The sequence below is a fragment of the Saccopteryx leptura genome, chromosome 6, assembly GCF_036850995.1.
Source record: "Saccopteryx leptura isolate mSacLep1 chromosome 6, mSacLep1_pri_phased_curated, whole genome shotgun sequence".
Taxonomy (NCBI): domain Eukaryota; kingdom Metazoa; phylum Chordata; class Mammalia; order Chiroptera; family Emballonuridae; genus Saccopteryx; species Saccopteryx leptura.
The window spans coordinates 176812878-176830585 of record NC_089508.1 but is presented as its reverse complement, the minus strand read 5'-3'; the positions used below and the strand labels follow the sequence as shown (position 1 = coordinate 176830585).

General features: G+C 41.3%; 1 protein-coding gene across 3 annotated transcripts in view; it reads right to left on the bottom strand.

Annotated features, from left to right (window-relative positions):
- LOC136377638 (delta-sarcoglycan) overlaps positions 1–17708 on the bottom strand; it is a 427945-nt gene that overhangs the window by 98875 nt on the left and 311362 nt on the right. For all 3 annotated transcript variants that reach the window (XM_066344714.1, XM_066344713.1, XM_066344715.1), the window contains exon 6: positions 4711–4783. In XM_066344714.1, coding sequence (XP_066200811.1) covers positions 4711–4783 — 73 coding nt within the window. The remainder of the gene's footprint in view (positions 1–4710; positions 4784–17708) is intronic.

Here is a 17708-nt window from a genome sequence, read left to right as displayed (position 1 = left end):
GGGTAGAAGGGAGAAAATGTAAAGGTTTCTTCCACAATCGTGCTGTCCCATTTAGCTTCTCTCCCCTATTTCTTTTTTTTTTTAATTTTATTTTTAATTTTATTTATTCATTTTTAGAGAGGAGAGAGAGAGACAGAGAGAGAGAAGGGGGAGGAGCTGGAAGCATCAACTCCCATATGTGCCTTGACCAGGCAAGTCCAGGGTTTCGAACCGGCGACCTCAGCATTTCCAGGTCGATGTTTTATCCACTGCGCCAACACAGGTCAGGCTTCTCTCCCCCATTTCTGTCTCTCTCTCTCTCTGTTTCTATGTCTTTCTCTCTCCTTACATATATGTATATGTGTGTATATGTGCGTGTGTGTCATTTTTATTTTTGATCCGACAGTTGATCCAGTATTTTTTGGGATGTGACTTTCAGGGAGGACAAGCAAGGGGAGCTGTATCAGCAAGTCTCTAGTTAACTGAACCCTGAAGGTCTGACAGACTGTCCTGGTCACTTACACTTATGAATCATAGAGCGTCAACAAATATTTAGTTGGCTACAGACATTTTAAAGTAAAATTAATGACAGAAATTCTTTTTTTGTCAGCATGTGGGAGTCCTGTCTAATCTTTATTTCCCTATGATATACACAGACTTCAAAATCTCAGACGGTCCCTAAGGAGTTCAGATTTAGTTTCTATCCTTTCAAAAAAAATCTTACAGAATATTCAAGTGCACACTTGAGAGTAAAGGATACATCTTGGAATTCTTCAGCTTTATCATTAAACTCTTGGTAACAACATGGAGAATAATAAACAGTAACAAAGAAATGCCTCATTTATTCAGGGCTGTATCATGGGCTTATTATCAATGAATCTTTCAGCCTTGAATTATGTTCTGTATTCATTTCTGAAACCTGTAACAATCTTTACAGTCCTTTGTGGCCATATCTGAAATTGCCTTCACACAATTTATTAAAGAACACAATTGTCATAAGGAAATTACAAACCTTCATGTTTGTAACCAACACAGCAACATTTCTAGCAGCCACAGAAGTATTTTGGGTCATTAGCCCCTCTATGACATGGCTCCAGAGAGCCATGTTTTATGAATTCTGAAGCCTACTTCTTGGGTTTTATCTTTTCTTTCTTCTCATGACTAAAATGTCACTTCCGGTGGGCGGCCTTACTCAAATCTCTCAGGTAGATTTTGTCATTCTCTGTGTTTCCTCTGACTTGGTTCATACATCTGTCCCAGCCCTTACCTCATTACCTTACATTTTGAGGTTCACTTCTGTCTTATTCTCCTTAACTATTTGAGTACTCATGCAGCTCTGCATCCCAAGTATTTAGCACATGCCCCGACTCCTACTACACATCGCAAAATACTTGGAAAACAATGGCTTCCTTGACACTAAATGGAAAATCGAGTCACCCATTCCTGTGTAATTGTATGTCATGTGAGAGTGTGTCAGTCCAGTAGATGATGAAGAACTCTTTTACAAAGACCTTTGGCTTCTTGCCCTGCTGTGGTCCCTTCCCAGCTCTTAGTTATATTCAGAGGAACACCGTTGGCTGGATATGCAGAGTGGTCCATAATACCTTTTCTCTTTCAGTACTTTTAAGCCCTAACATATAGCTGGAAAATTAGGGTTTCACAATCTTTTTCCTGTTCCTGTAGGAGCAGAATTTTACAAGGAAACTTCACGGTTGAAAAGAGTCCTTAGAACAAAATAGGCATTCAAAAGCTGCCTCTGTTCTTACAGAGCATACATATGCAGAACCACATGGCCTATTTCCTGTCTCAGATCACGCACAGCCTGAGATTAGGGAGTTTTCCATATGTCTTTATATAGACTCCAGGAAGAAAAATAGTGAACAAGAGAACATTTAAAATATTCACACTTCAAAGTCATGAATTTATTCAAATCCAGTTTCTATTCAAAGTGAGGTTTTCTTCCCCACCCCACCCCCAAAGGATAGGTATAGCGCCTGGTATATGTTTAAGTATAGTCTTGACTCTAGAGCAGTGGTAGTCAACCTGGTCCCTACCACCCACTAGGGGGCATTCTAGCTTTCATGGTGGGCGGTAGCAAAGCAACCAAAGTATAAATAAAAAGATAGATTTAACTAGAGTAAATTGTTTTATAAAGACTTATTCTGCCAAACAGCGAAAATCCGACATAAAGTACTTGGGAAGTAATTATTAGTATATGCTTTAACTTGCTGTAACTCTGCTTTATAAATTTTATAAAGTAAAGTTACTTCCCTACTTTATAAATCACCATTACTGTGGAACCAGTGGGCGGTTAGAAAATTTTACTTCTAACAGAGATACAAAAGTGGGCGGTAGGTATAAAAAGGTTGACTACCCCTGCTCTAGAATGACATGTCGTTACTTCAGAATAGCTCTGCAGAATGGTCAGCAAACTCCATCCCAGGCGAGTATTGGGCACAGACCCTCCAATAGTCATTATTTGTCTGAAGAGCAGCAACCCTCTTTTGTGATTTTCAGCGCAACCCTGGATTATTTACAAACACCTTAAGCACACACGGCAGATATGGTAACTATAGTAACTCTGAAAAGAAAAGCAGGAAACCAGAACTCTAGCTCAAAGGAAGCTACCCTCAAGTTCTCTGAGAGTTGAGATCTTTTAAGCAGAAATGCCGGAGGCCTAAAAGCTGCTTCTCATTAACAAACAAGCAAACAGCAACAAAAAAAGAACCACCCCCCCCTCACCCAGCAGCCAAGATAAGGGTTTGAGGAAACAAAAGCTATTCCAACAGAGAAAGTCTCTGAAATAGAGGCTATTTTCTCAGGTTTGATTGATGGGGGTTAGTGTGGGATGTGTTGGATATTTAAATTTTGCTTGTTTATTTTAGAAGGCGGTGTATGTATAAATAAGCTGTGGTCTTCTAACTCAATTTGTTTCCCATTGATAATTTAAGACAAAGAAAATCTGGGTACAGAAGAGTTGTAAAAACACGTATTAGAAACATTCCAACTTGACTGCATTGGGGCTTTAAAGAGCCGTTAATCTACATCTCAACAAATGACTTTTCTGTTCATCTCCTTTTTGTATATATTTTTTCCTCTATAAGACATTCAGGTGATTGCATCCTTTTAAACAACTCTTCCGTAAAGTAAGATCTTAAAGGGTTTCAATGCGAACTTCTTAGCTTGATCAATGTATCATAGACGTGTAAGATGTTAACATTGGAGAATACCAGTTGCAAGACACATGGGAATAATCTGTATGGATTCTTCCTTAAATCTAAATTTATTTTTAAAATAAAAAAGTAAAACAATATACAGGGATCAGCTGTTTGGAGCTAGGAGTGACCTGGCTGTTTACAGACAGCAAGGCTCTTGGGTTAGCTCAAGGTCACCTGGTGGGTTTGCAGTAGGTCCCTGACTCACTCGCTGCCGTCCTCCCCCCCTCCTGCTGCGCCCGAGGAATAACCGTTTCCTCTTCACCTGGACAGTTCCCTCAGCGCTACCTGCCAGTCCGAGTCTAGGGACCTCCCTTAGATGACACTACTTCCCTAAGTCCAGAAGACACACCAGCACAACCATGCTGGGTCAGTAGAACTGACCCAACTGCAAGGCCAGAGCCCACAAGACTCAGTCACCAAGTTCATTACCTATTTACTCAGCAGCCAAGGTCAATTTCAATCACTAGCCCAGAGTACCATGTGGCACCACTGCACTGACTGATATGAAGTACTCTACAGGCGCACTGATCTAGACTAACCGTTCAACCACATTTCATTATCCTTCCACTGGGCAGAGAGTCTCCCCATAACATGCCATTAAGAAAACCTTCCAGAAGGATGCAGGGGCTAAATGAACATTTCTGGGCTTCTGACTCAGTTCAGGTTATTAAGCATGCCCCAGTGTGAACAGATGCAAACAAAAGACCAGTTTTAAAACCACCTAGTAACATCTTGTCATGCTTCCCATCAGAAAAGTTTATTTCTAGTTCCTGTGGCATATGCCTCTAATTTTAGAATAGGTGGTGAAAGTGCAGCAACTACCCGAAGTCCATATTTTGTTGTGCTGACTCAGAAAACTTACCTGGGACTGGAGGTTTCATCCGAGGTAAGTTCCAGGGTTTCCCGTCATTTGATACAGAGGTCCTAAAGCGTCTCTTACAGCACTATGGGGGCAGATGCTCTGTTCTGTGTCCTTCAGGGTACGGGGCTCTAAAGTGGGCTGATGCTTGGAGAGTTGTCTTTGTTTGGTGTGAATGGGGTTTGTTTTACCTACAGAAAGTTTACTTTCCTGTGTAAAGCCAAGTTAGCCTAAATCCATTACTCTTAAATTTCTCAAGTCCTCCAGGTAACAGGGAGCTTGTTCCATAGGAAAAAAATAAATAAATCTGCATTACAGTTAGAGTTCAGCTTCTTTTAGACAACACTTACCTTTGGGCTGATCAGCACCAATGACTGACTAGTTCTTTAACTGGTTACATTTTTGGTACCACAAAATAACAGCCAGAAACAGATACCGCAACAACATAAATTGTAAATCTCACAATTACAAGGCAAGCAACCTCTTACTCCAAACACTCCATTTGAAGAGCATAGCTCCCTGTCCTTCCCAGCCCCTCCAGTGTACATATTCACGGTTGTGACACAGTTACATTGTATGGATTCAAAATGGGTCATCGACTGGCCTCACAGAGAAAGGGAACAGCCACTGATGAAGGCAAAGTCAGAAGCTTACCTTAATTCCTTGAAGGGGTCTGCCCTGACGTTAGGTGTCTCTATGGATTTAGGGAACACTGTGCCTTCTGCTCCTGTGAACAAAAGAAAAGAAAAACAGCGGAGGTTGGAGACTGTGGGATGCATCACTTGGGGGCACAATCAGCTAAATGCAGCAAATCCTTCACACAGCTCAAAACACACGAATTCTGCCACTGGCTTTAGGGCCCCATAATAGGAGAGCATTGAATCAACTCATGCAAACAGCCTTTGAAATAACACGGGACTTCTTTTGAAAGTGTTTCTGCCAAGATCAGAGAGAGGCCAGGAGGCAAATTCCATGCTGGCTTTAAAAAAAAAAAAAAGATGCCTAGAAATGGCACGGTCTGAGCTTGGTCTCTCATGAACTATTAATAGTCACCCAACTGGAAATGTTTGGAAAAACAGCAGCTGAAGCCCTGTATGGTGGTCAGGGCACACAGCTCACGCAACACACAACATCTAAGCGGTGCTACAAACGGTAGGTGCTAGAAAACACAGTAAGGTATTTTCCTAATGACAACAAAGCAGATGTTTTTCAGTAAATAAAGTTCTATGCTATAATCTTGGAAAGTCAAACACAACACAAAGAAAGATCATTTGAAATTCAGCACTTTTACACATTGAATGTTAACACAGATCCCCAACCCAGCCTAGGCATCTAGCTGTTGACTTTGCTGTAAGCTTTTATCTTTGCAACTTGTCAACGCCAGCTGAACCTTTCTGGCCATAAAGATTGTGATGATCTGATCTGTCTGCTCCCAAAGTATTTTCCAATCATTTAAGCCTCAGTTTATCACAGACCATTGCACTGGATATTAGTTTTTTAATTAAACTTAGCTAGGCAATATCTTGTACTTTGAAGTAAAGGTGTTATACATTGGGTGTATAACACCCAATAGTTATTATACATTGGGTGTATAGTTCTCTGATGCTGTAAGAAAGGGCAGAACAATATCTCGCGTCTGTGTGTGAATTTCTAGCATCATCTTGCACTGTTGCAATGACTAAAAGTCCTCCAGCACCCACCGTTATTCCACATCTAGATTTATCCTGCCATACTGATGTATCTAGGAGAAAGAATTGGTTTTTTTACTTTTGTCGCAACTGTAGGAATATTAAACCTTTTTGACATAAATAAAAGACGACTGCAAGTAAAATCAGAAAGTAATACCTTGACTTAACATCATATATAGTCATTAAAGGAGTATCTTGGCGAACAATAACTGTTACTGTAAGTGAGCATTTTATGTGACTACTACATGCTAGACATAATATATATTTCATATATAGCAACACATGTATTCTCTGCAATAAACCCGTAAAATTGACAGCTGCCGTAGGCATAGAAACATTTAGTATGAGGACATGTGACATCTTTCTCTGCCTATTGACACCTGTACTTTTCAAGACCCCAAACCACATCATTTCAAATATATCAGGATGTACCCATAGTCCCATTAAAATACACCCTTTTTTTTTGATGTAACATTCCTAAGAATGTTCATTATTTTATTATGTACATATTGTTCATTTTGCTCTTGCGATTTAAATTTTATTGCATTCTTTGTAACCATGATGCTTAATCTTCTGTGTCTACTTGGCTGGATCACAGGGTGCCCAGATGTTTGGCTAACCATTCTTTCTGGTTTCCAGATGAGAGGAGCGTTGGAATTGGTGGACCCAGGAAAGCAGTTGGCCCTGCCGATGTGAGTGGCACCATCCTATCTGTTGCAGAACTGAATGGAACAAAAACATGGAGGGAGGGAGAATTCAGCCCTTCCAGCCTGACTGCTTGAACTGGCACACCAGTCTTCTGCTCTCCCTGCTCCGGGCTCTCAGGCAGCACACCTGGACCGGGGTTTGCATCACAGGTCCCCTGGTTCTCAGGTATTTGGACTGAGACTTCACTACATCACCAGTCTTTCCAGATCTCCATCATGCAGACGGGACATTGTGGGACTTCTCAGTCTTGATAACCATGCAAGCTAATCTTTCATAACAAACCTCTTCCTGTATACAGATAGATCTTCCTGGTTCTGTTTCTCCAGAGAACCCCAATACAATTACTGAGTAAGAATGAGTGGATTATAGATTATAATGTAGCTTTTGTTACATGTGGATTTAATTTGGGTTTGCAGAGTATATATTCCCCAGAGCCTACATTGTTGTGATCCTTTGAACCACACCTAGGCCGAAGGCAATGTGGAGGATCCCTAGTAGATGACACAGGCCTGCAGAAGGCACAGGACAGTGAGTGACAGACACATTGAAATGTGGCTCTAGGCTGTCTGACGCTCAACAGCATGCCCTCAGCTACATCCACTACCAACTCCAATCTGCTCGTGAACAGCTCCATCTGTCAATACTACAGTCACAGGGACTTCCCTTGAACATTCTTAGAGATGCTTCATTCTTAGCCATTAGAACCCTACTTCAAAAATATATAATTAAAAGGAACTTCTACAGTGTGTCCATAAAGTCATGTGCACTTTTGACCGGTCACAGGAAAGCAACAAAAGACAACGGAAATATGAAATCTGTACCAAATAAAAGGAAAACTCTCCCAGTTTTATATCTATTCAGTGCAGTTCGATGTGGGCTCACACACAGATTTTTTAGGGCTCCTTAGGTAGCTATCTCGTATATTTACAGACTCGTCACTGACTGATGGCCTACCAGAACGGGGTTTCTCCACCAAACTGCTGGTTTCCTTCAACTGCTTATCCCACCGAGTAATGTTATTCCTATGTGGAGGCGCTTCATTATAAACGTGCCGATATTCATGTTGCACGTTGGTCACAGATTCGAATTTAGCGAGCCACAGAACACATTGAACTTTCCTCTGTACCGTCCACATCTCGACTGGCATGGCCGAGGGCTGTTCTGCTGTATACACGGTGTTACATCATCATCTGCGCATGCGCACATGCTGCCACATCATCCTACAGAAACTGGGAGGGTTTTCCTTTAATTTGGTGCAGATTTCACATTTCTATCGTCTTTTGTTGCTTTCCTGTGACTGGTCAAAAGTGCACCATGACTTTACGGACACACTGTATATCTCCCTAAGGCAGTGGTTGGCAAACTCATTAGTTAACAGAGCCAAATATCAACAGTACAACGATTAAAATTTCTTTTGAGAGCCAAATTTTTTAAACTTAAACTATAAGTAGGTACATTCCTTATCGAGGTAGTGCCCGCACATGGTATTTTGTGGAAGAGCCACACTCAAGGAGCCAAAGAGCCGCATGTGGCTCGCGAGCGGCAATTTGACGACCACTGCCCTAAGGCAAGGACAGTTACTTCTGTGTATTTACATAGTCCATACTCTATGGCCCCAACTCAAATCTCCCCTTCCTCTACCAAGAATTCTATGTAAACATCACTGTAAGAGAGCATTATCTTTTTTCAAATCAGCCATGTATGTCTGATTTACCCATGTGGCAATCAGTACTGCCAATGGACAACCTTTGTCATTTGAAGTGTTACTAGAATGCTGTCAAGTGTAATGTCACACACCTTTCTCCTGCCTGCTCCTATAATTTCATCAGGTCTTTGAAGCCTAAGAATAGTTATTTTGCAACTTTTGACTATGCCAAATCTATGCGCGTTGTAGAACATGCATTACATTTATTCTGACCAATTATCCAAAAATGAGGGATGCCACTGTCTTAGGTAACATGAACCTCAAAAGCCTGAGGCACTTTCTTTTTCCCTCCAGACTTCTGGCTGAGCCTGTTTCTTTATCTGCTGATCACTAGGTAAGATCTCAGGCACAAAGCAATTGGCAGATGAAAGTTTATAAAATAATATTATTGGAACCATCCCTTCTCTTTCCAGGTCCTCTGTGGTTCTTAAAAAAAAATAATGTTTTTAAAGCAAGAACTTATTATCAATAGAAACTGCTGAAACTGTTCTCATGTGATCACTAGAATAACCCCATGAGATAGGGACTATTAATATACGTTACTGTAGATATGGAATCTGAGTCTCAGAGCAGTCAGGACATTTTCCTATGGTCACACAGCAAAGAGGGGGAGCTGGGACTTGAATTCTAACATTTCAGCTCTGGAACAAATGCCCTTGGCCACTAGACAACACTGTCTTTTTCAGCAGATCAAGTCACTCTCTACTTGCTCATCTTTTCTTGTGAGCTATAGACAAATACCAATGTTTAGGCCCCAGGTAATAATACTTGTTAAACCCCCACCACTTCTCTTGTAAAAACAATTCTCATGTACAATGAGATGGGTTATTAATACTTTTCAAAAAGACCATTTCTTCCCATGTGCTATCTGGTTTATGATTTTCGCACCATTTTTCACTTTCCCAGAAGTTGCCGAGTGAATGGCCATCCATCAGGACGAATGCCCCCATCTAATCCTTGTCCATTCAGGGGAAATAAATTATTCTCAATTTTAATATTTCCAAAAGGTTTCTATTAAAGTCATACCTAGTGATCCTTTCTTTTGACACAATATAATTTGCTAGCAATAATGTTCATAAACAGTTTGAGTGAAAAATCCATAAAGCCATTTCAGCTTTATTTTAAGTTCCATTTAATGTCCCTCAAAAACGATTTCATCAATGTGTTTCCATTAGCTAGTTCTCTGCCCAATAACTTAATTCCATGCAATCATTCAGGAACTTATAAAGCCTGTGACAGGATCTATCAAAAGTGTTTTTGAATCACCATAAAGATCATCCGCTCAATGGCTTTGTTTTCCCTAGGAGCACAGGTAGGGGGTAAACTCTTAAAAAAAAACAAAACTGAAATATACTTTGTTGCCATAGTAACAAAAACGCCAGCTTCTCCTCTCTGGAAAACGTCCTCAAGTTTGACGCTCAGTTTGGACATGCTTTCTCCTCTACATGTCCTGGATGTCAGGAGACCCAAAGTCTGTTTCTCCCTATGATGCTAGGCAAGTCAGGTAACCTTTCTGGCCCTTGATTTTCCTCATTTCCTATAAAATGAGGGTTGGGAGGAGAAGTATCTGAGTTAAATTGTTTTCTCCCCAAATCTATAATGTCATAAGGTAACAGTCTACTCAATACAGATGACTGTCTTTAGCTACCTCCATTCCCTACCAGGAAAACAGAGCAACCCTGGAAAAGCAAAGGAAATCACTAAAAACTTCCCCAGTGTTTAAGGGAGAAACAAGTGAAAGCAGACGGGTTTTGTCCACTTCCAACCGCATTTAATTGGTAGAAATAATCACCAGAAAATAAGACTCGTAAGAGATAAAATGGTAGAAGGCAAAATCTTTTGTACATGAAACTGACTAAAGAAACAACAATAAAAACACTTGTTCGCAACTCTTTAACACTCTAAAACTGACACGGGGAAATTCAATTTTATAAAAAATAGTGAACACTGAAGTATCTGAACTTGTACATGTTAAAAATAGCCATGAACTCGTTAAAGATAGCTCGGTTGATTCAAGCACCAGCCTCAGATGGAGGTTGCCTGGTGATCCCAGTTGGGGCACATGCGGGAGTCTGTCTCACTATCGACCCTCCTTTCACTTAATAAAAAAAGCCATGAACCAAATACTGAGAGAAACAGTTACATCTGCAGAATGTGGTACAGGAAAATTGAACTTGAAAGAAATTGGACACCAAAAAAAATTTACAATGATAGGAGTTATAATCAGTAGAAGTAGAGACAGAAACCTTTGTTGTACATCCAGAACTGATTTTATAGACAATAATTAAAAAAAAAACTAAAAAGTTCGGAAGTGGTTTTAAGTGGACTGCTTAGAAAATTGATTAAGAAATTAAGCTAGCTTAATGAAATCTGCTCTGGTAACTTCTTTCTTGAGCCATATTTATTAATACTGGCATAATTATGATTAATGCTTTTGTATTAATAAATGCAGGCTAAAAATCATCCTTGGGTTTAAATGATGGGACCAAAATGTTCAACAGGTTTAAAAGGCAGAGTTAAAATATCTGACGACCAGTATCTGAAGTCTAAGATGTGTTCAAATTTCTAACTCATGTTGCTTGGGTAGATACAACCTGAATGAAAACCCTTAATAACAAATACTTCATAAGAATATATTTCTATAGCAACATTAAATTATAAATAGAGAAAAGATGACAATCTAAAAAATAGTAGTAATAAAACGGGAGAAGGAATGATTTGATTTCCTGAAATATCAGAGAGCGGAGAAACCAAAGACCTGATTTTTAGTGCTAATTCTGTGTAAGCTCATTATGTGACTTTGGGTAGTTTGCCTTCTAGCCTTATTTTCCCACTTATTATACAATGTGGAGGTGGGCCCTGGGTAGTCTGTGAGGACTCCAGCCCTGTCCTTTTACAACACTCCAAATGACCTGGTTGGGGATGAACGCAAAGAATGAGGAGAGGAAGCATTCCATTTATTTGAGAAATATATATATATCCAGCAGGGGGCTCCTGAGGCGAGCCAGAGGGATAGGGAGCGCCTGATACAATGTAGTGCACTCTGGGAGTCTCCATAACTAGTTTAAGTAATGACTGACAACCTCACAAATAAAAATCTGAAGTAGTAACACAGGTGACTACAACTTGAAAGGAAAATCAAAGATGTCGTTGAAAGTATAAAACAAGGGGTTATAACCCGGTCTGGCAGAGAAGCTTCCTGGATAAAGTGAAGTTTTGCTGATATATGTAAGGTAATTAGGGACAAACTTAGTTAAGAGTGGGAAGTGACGGTAGAAAACAGTGTGAAGGTGACAGGGCTGGGAAGTCGAAGTTCATGAAGATCAGCGTGGCCGGACCAGGTTTATTAGCAAGGGCGAGCAGCACGGGTGAGGTTAGAGAGGCAAGGCGGCCCAGGTAACGCAGGGCCTTGTTGGACACTGCAAAGGTTTTAAGCGGGGATCTGACTTAAGCCAACTGACATTTTCCAAAGATTAACGGTTGCATGTTATGGCCTGCATGTGTGTGTCCCCCTCGCCCCAACATCCATCGGTTGAAACTCTGACCTCCAACAGAACCCGGTCATGCTGGCTCCCTGCCTCCAGCCCCCAGAGCATGAGAAGCACAGTGCTGCTGCCTAAAGCACCCTAAAGTGTGCTGTATGGTTACTGCAGCCAGGGCACCACGCCACAGAAAGGTAATGCAGGAGAGCGAGGGTGAATGGGGGGTTGGCTGAGGGAGCCGGCAGCAGGTCGGACTGGAGAACTGGCGGTGGGGGCGGGGAAGATGGACGGCTTAGAAAACACTGAAGAGGACCACCAGTGGGATCTAGTGATGGGCTGGGTAAGAGGGAGACTACAGGGTGACCACAGGGCCCACAGGGAGAGCTGACATTGATGTCAAAGCCAAATGATTAATGCTCAAAGCCAGCTGTGCCCATGGAAACCTTATACTGCTCCAATAAAACCTTGCTTTTTATTTTTCAGATATTTAATATTTTAGTTACAATTGAAATTGCCTTACTAAATAAAAGAAGCTGCTCTGAATCCAACTATATTTTTCTCATAAAGGTACAGGCAACATGACAAAATTTAAATTCAGTCTCCTATACTATATACAAGCAACATAGACTTAAAAAAACAATAACTATGACTAATGTAACAATTCCTTGAATAATAAACATCATTTTCTGTGCAAGATGATTTTACGGTTACTCTAAATTTTAAGCTAAACACATGTTCATATATCACCTATTGCTTAAAAATCTTTCTGAAATACTATCTTTGCCTCGGTGAGTTCAGGCTAGAGAACGTGGTTGCATTTTGATCTTTAAATATTACTGAATGTCTAAGATCCATTTGCTAGAAAGCCAATTTCCTCAAGAACATGCTATCCAGGGTAGGTATAAAAGAGTGAATTGTGGGTGAACTTATCACAGGAAATTCTTCAGAAATAGTGGCTTTACATTTAGTTTCTACCATGAACTTTTGACTTGCTCCTAATAGTAATAAGCAGTGAAAAATTATTTTTAAGGAAGTGAACTAGGTTATGTTTTAGCCAAGGATTTAAAATGAAATGAGTCATCAGTGAAGTTGCAGAGTTTCCACAAATTTCGAAATCAAGCCCTTTGAAGGCGGCTGTCGGCCTTGAGAAACCTTCCCAAACTTGAGCAACAGCCAGATGGGAGACAGTGCCTTAGAATGGAACAAGTCCCTTGAAGTAATTTAATCTCCTTCTGTCTCCCTGGCTGCTGGTAGTATGTGTATTTAATACTTTGCGAATGCAAAACATTTGTTGTCATTACAAGTCGTTTCCAGGATACGTACCAAATATTTTCATTTTAGGAATTAGGACAGATTCTCCTAACCTAAAAGTAGATAACTAATTCATTCAGCAAATATTTAGGGAGGGCCTACTACTTAAATGGGTCTGTGGTGAAGACGGGTTCAGACTTTCCTCTTCATAGGATCACAAAGTAATTGAAGAATTAAAAAAGTATACAATGTCTACAGCCATTTCAAGTATTGTAATATTCTTTGTCTATTGATACAAGGTGGGGCAAAAGCAAGTTTATAGTAGTGAGTACTCAAAACATAGTTTATTCTTGTGTTATTACATATTCTTGTATCATATGTTTTTCCCTATGAACAACTATAAACTTACTTTTGCCACCCCTGTATTTAACAATGACCTACTATTTGCATGGCACAGACTAAGGCAGTGTACAGTCTGAAGAGCTGATCTGTGCCCTCACAGAGTTCTATACAGACTTAGAGAAAACATTTCAACTGACTTTTAGTAACAATTATTATAAATCATGCATTCTCAATGGCGGCATATTGGCTAAGGCTACAAAACTGGTTCTTGGGGGGGGCAGCAAAAGAAATCTTGCTCTATTTATATATAAAGCACAGATATACAGATAGTACAGTATTTCTGTGACACTAAAATTTCATGGGAGGGGAGCAATTTTAAAAGAAAGTGTGAAATAATTTCTTAGAAGAGTCATATTCGAAAAATGGTCGAGGGCCCTGGCTGGGTAGCTCAGTGAATGAAGCGTTGTCCCAGCATGCCAACATTGTGGGTTCAATCCCTGGTCAAGACAAGTACTAGAGGCAATCAATGAATGCACAATTAGAGCAAGTAAGTGGAATACTGAGTTGATGCCCCCCTCTCTCACTTTCTCTTTCTCTCTCTCTGTCTCTCAAATCAATGGAAAAGTTTTAAAAAAAGGAAAATAAAATGTTGAGTCACACTGCTGTAAATACTGTAACATTTAAACAGGAGCTGAGGAGCACAGAGGAGTGGGCTTGCCCTAGCATGGGAGGGTCTGTGAAGGCTTCTCTGGGGAAATGATATTAAGTTGAGATCAGAAGGAAGCATAAATCAGGCAAAGAGTTTAGATGGAGAGGGTTAGAGAGGACACATCGGAGGTACCCTGAGACAAGAGGCAGCACACTGCCTTAGCGGACTAGGAAGGAGGTCAGTGTAGCTGAGGTGGGAAGAGCAAGATCGGCTTAAGTTCAGACTGGAGAGGCAGTCAGAGGCAGGATCGTGTGGAAACACGTAGGCCATGTTCAAGTTCAATAGAACTTTTTGATCAATATTGTTAGATAAAGGAATCTGGTCCCAAGCCCTGGCCGGTTGGCTCAGTGGTAGAGCGTCGACCCGGCGTGCAGGAGTCCCAGGTTCGATTCCCAGCCAGGGCATACAGGAGAAGCACCCATCTGCTTCTCCGCCCCTCCCCCTCTCCTTCCTCTCTGTCTCTCTCTTCCCCTCCCGCAGCCGAGGCTCCATTGGAGAAAAGTTGGCCCGGGGGGTGAGGAAGGCTCTATGGCCTCTGCCTCAGGTGCTAGAATGGCTCTGGCTGCAACAGAGCAATGCCCCAGATGGGCAGAGCTTCGCCCCCTGGTGGGCTTGCCGGGTGGATCCCGTCGGACATATGTGGGAGTCTGTCTGACTGCCTCCCCGTTTCCAACTTCAGAAAAGTACAAAAAAAAAAAAAAAAAAGAATCTGGTCCCTTTATGATGTTGCTAATGTGCTGAAATAGTTCTGGACAACCTATACCCAATTGTTTTATTACATAATAAAAATAAACCCCTAACTTGTTGAAGTCACTGTTGGGTTGTCTGTTATTTCCAATGCAATTTAATTCCAATAGGTACAGGCCACGACTACACCTTATAGAGTGCATTACAGGGAGTCAAGATCAAATGCATGGAAATCAATTAGATTGTATCAGTCAACCAAGTGAGAAAGGATGTTCTTCTAAAGAACTTTAACTGAGGCCGTGGCCGGTGGCTCAGTGGGTACTGTCAGCCTGGCGTATAGATGTCCTGGGTTTAATTCCCTGGTCAGGGCACACAGGAGAAGTGACCATCTGCTTCTGTTCCCCTCCCTCACCCCCTTCTCTCCCTTTTCTCCTCCCACAGCAAGTGGCTCAACTGGTTTGAGCATGGCCCCTGGCGCTGAGGATAGCTCCAAGTATGTTGGCCTCAGGCACTAAAAATAGCTCAGTACCCGAGCATTGACCTCAGATGTGGTTGCTGAGTGGATCCTGGTTGGGGCACATGCAGGAGTCTGCCTCACTATCTCCCCTACACACATACACACACACACACACACACACACACACACACACACACAACTTATAGGAAGGGTGAGTGTGAGAGCTTTTGAGGAGGTAAAGTTAAAAGAACTAAGTGATAAATATAAAATAATGGATGAGGAAGTAAGAGATGTCCAGATTTTGGTGAGGGGGGCACAAGTTTAACTTTGGCTATGTCAACTTAAGGTATCTGTGGAGTTCCCAGATTGAGATGTTTACATAGGCAACAGGTATATGGATCAGGGTGGAGTTCTAAACCACGAGTATGCAGATTTGAGAGTAATTGGAACACAGATACTCATGGAAATCAGAGGAATGGGTCATATGACCTGACAAATGGTCACAGTGATGCCAGGGTCAGAATGTTAAGGGATTGCAAGATTTAAAAAGCGGGTATGGGAGGACGCCATCAGAGGAAACTGGAAAGAAGTGGCTGAAGAGGTAGAAAAAAGGCCAGGGATGGGGTAACGCCGGAAGCCAAAAGTAACAAATATTCCATCAGGGTGGGAGGGGTCACCTATGTTCACTGGTGCTTAGAGGTAAGAATAGGATTTAAAATGTTCATGGAATATAGCAACATGGAAGTCATTTACACCATAGGAGCCATTCCACAGAGAGCTGGAGGCAGACTTGCTATGTAATACGTGGGTAGTGAAGAAATGGTTATGGCAAGAGTTACCACTTTTTTGACAAGAGAAATATAGGAAGACAGCTGAGTATTGGATAGTGACTAGTAGATACTGAAGATGCTGCTACGCTTAGGAACCAAACTTTCATGAGGTACCACTTTCTCTACAGCACAGGCTGGGTGGACGTCCATGTGCTCAGATGCCTGGATGCAGCACACACAATGCGGATATTTGGATTCATTAGGCTGGGGATTTTGATAGACATGGTCACTGAAAAGAAGAGGGCAATGAGTTCAGGTTGTACAGGAAGACTGTGAAGAGGAATATGGTTATTGGACAAGTTATTCAGAGTCTTCTAGCCTCTGTTTCCAGCTTTGTGGACCGGGGATAGTAACACTTCTCTCACAAAGCTATCGTGAGAAGGAGGGAATTTATATTACATGTACGTGTATGTAGTGCTGTGCATGCTAGGTGCATCCAAATGCTCAGTAAGTGATAGATATTATTTCTTATAATGGAATAGATGATGTTGACTATAATGATAAGCAGATAAGGCCAGAAAGGCAAAAGAATATCATTAAATAATCTGAATGTTAACAATGGAAGAAGAGTAAAAGAAGACGTGTTTCCTTCCCATTTAACTGAACCAGCCATATCATCAAGGTGCACATTTTAAATACCTGTATAGCATGTGAAACCACAGAGAGATTTAAGATCCACATATAACAATATTCTGGCAAGACCTGGGGAGACAAGTAGTTTAATTAAACAAACTCTACTCTAGAAACCAGTAGACCAGAACTCATGCTTGGTGTATCGTTAAGCCCAGACGGAAAAAAATAAAAGGAATCAACCAAGCAGCAAGCAACCTCATTTCAGCATCTTATGACTACATTATTTTGGATAGTAAATAAAGCCACCCAGTAAAACAAATAATCTCAATTCACTGGTTGTGTATAACATTGACAGAACAAGGCAGCCGCTGAGTTAGGATGGTCTGTGAACAAGAGAGCATCAGCAACCAGCTGAGAAGACTGCTTGAATGAATAGCAGAGCCGCAGACAAGAGAGCCTTCTTGGTTCTCAAAGGTGGGGAACGCACAGTGTGTCCCAAGAGTGACATGAATGTGGCCCTCTGCAGGTGTACTCCCTTTCGGGTCTCTGTGGGACAGCTAGGGAGAGTCAGAGAGAGGGAGGGAGTGAGTAGGGGCAGTGAGAACAAGTTAAGGAGAACATCGGTTCTGCCTGGCCTCGGCGTGGGAGCGAGGGTTAGATGGGAGCCCTGAATACACTGCTTCCTTCAGCGAGATCTCGGTTCATAAGTGTCTCTCAGTGTGAAAGCAATCAAGACTCAGAGAGTCCATGGATGGGGTGAGACCTCAGAAAACATGTGCATGGTTTTAAGGGTTTCTTGGTCATTGAACAAGAAGTAGAACACTTTGCTTCTGTGGTTAAGCAGGTGGGGGAGGGCATGATATCTTTCTATACAGAAGGAAATAAAAACATTAATTGAGGACCATGGAGAAGCATTGTCTAAAAAATAATTGGAGAAACTTATAAAGTCATTTACAGGAGATGAAGAAGATGATGATGATGACGATGACCTGAAAAGCAAGTTGAAATCTTAATGAAAGTGCTGAATGCCTCACAGCATTAAAACACTTAAATGATTTAATCCCAGAATACAATCTTATTAGGAAAACAAGCCTCACAATGAATATACTTCACAGGTAACTTAAAAGGTAATTTTTTTTTACTTTTTTTTTTTTTTTTTCATTTTTCCGAAGCTGGAAACAGGGAGGCAGTCAGACAGACTTCCGCAGGCACCCGACCGG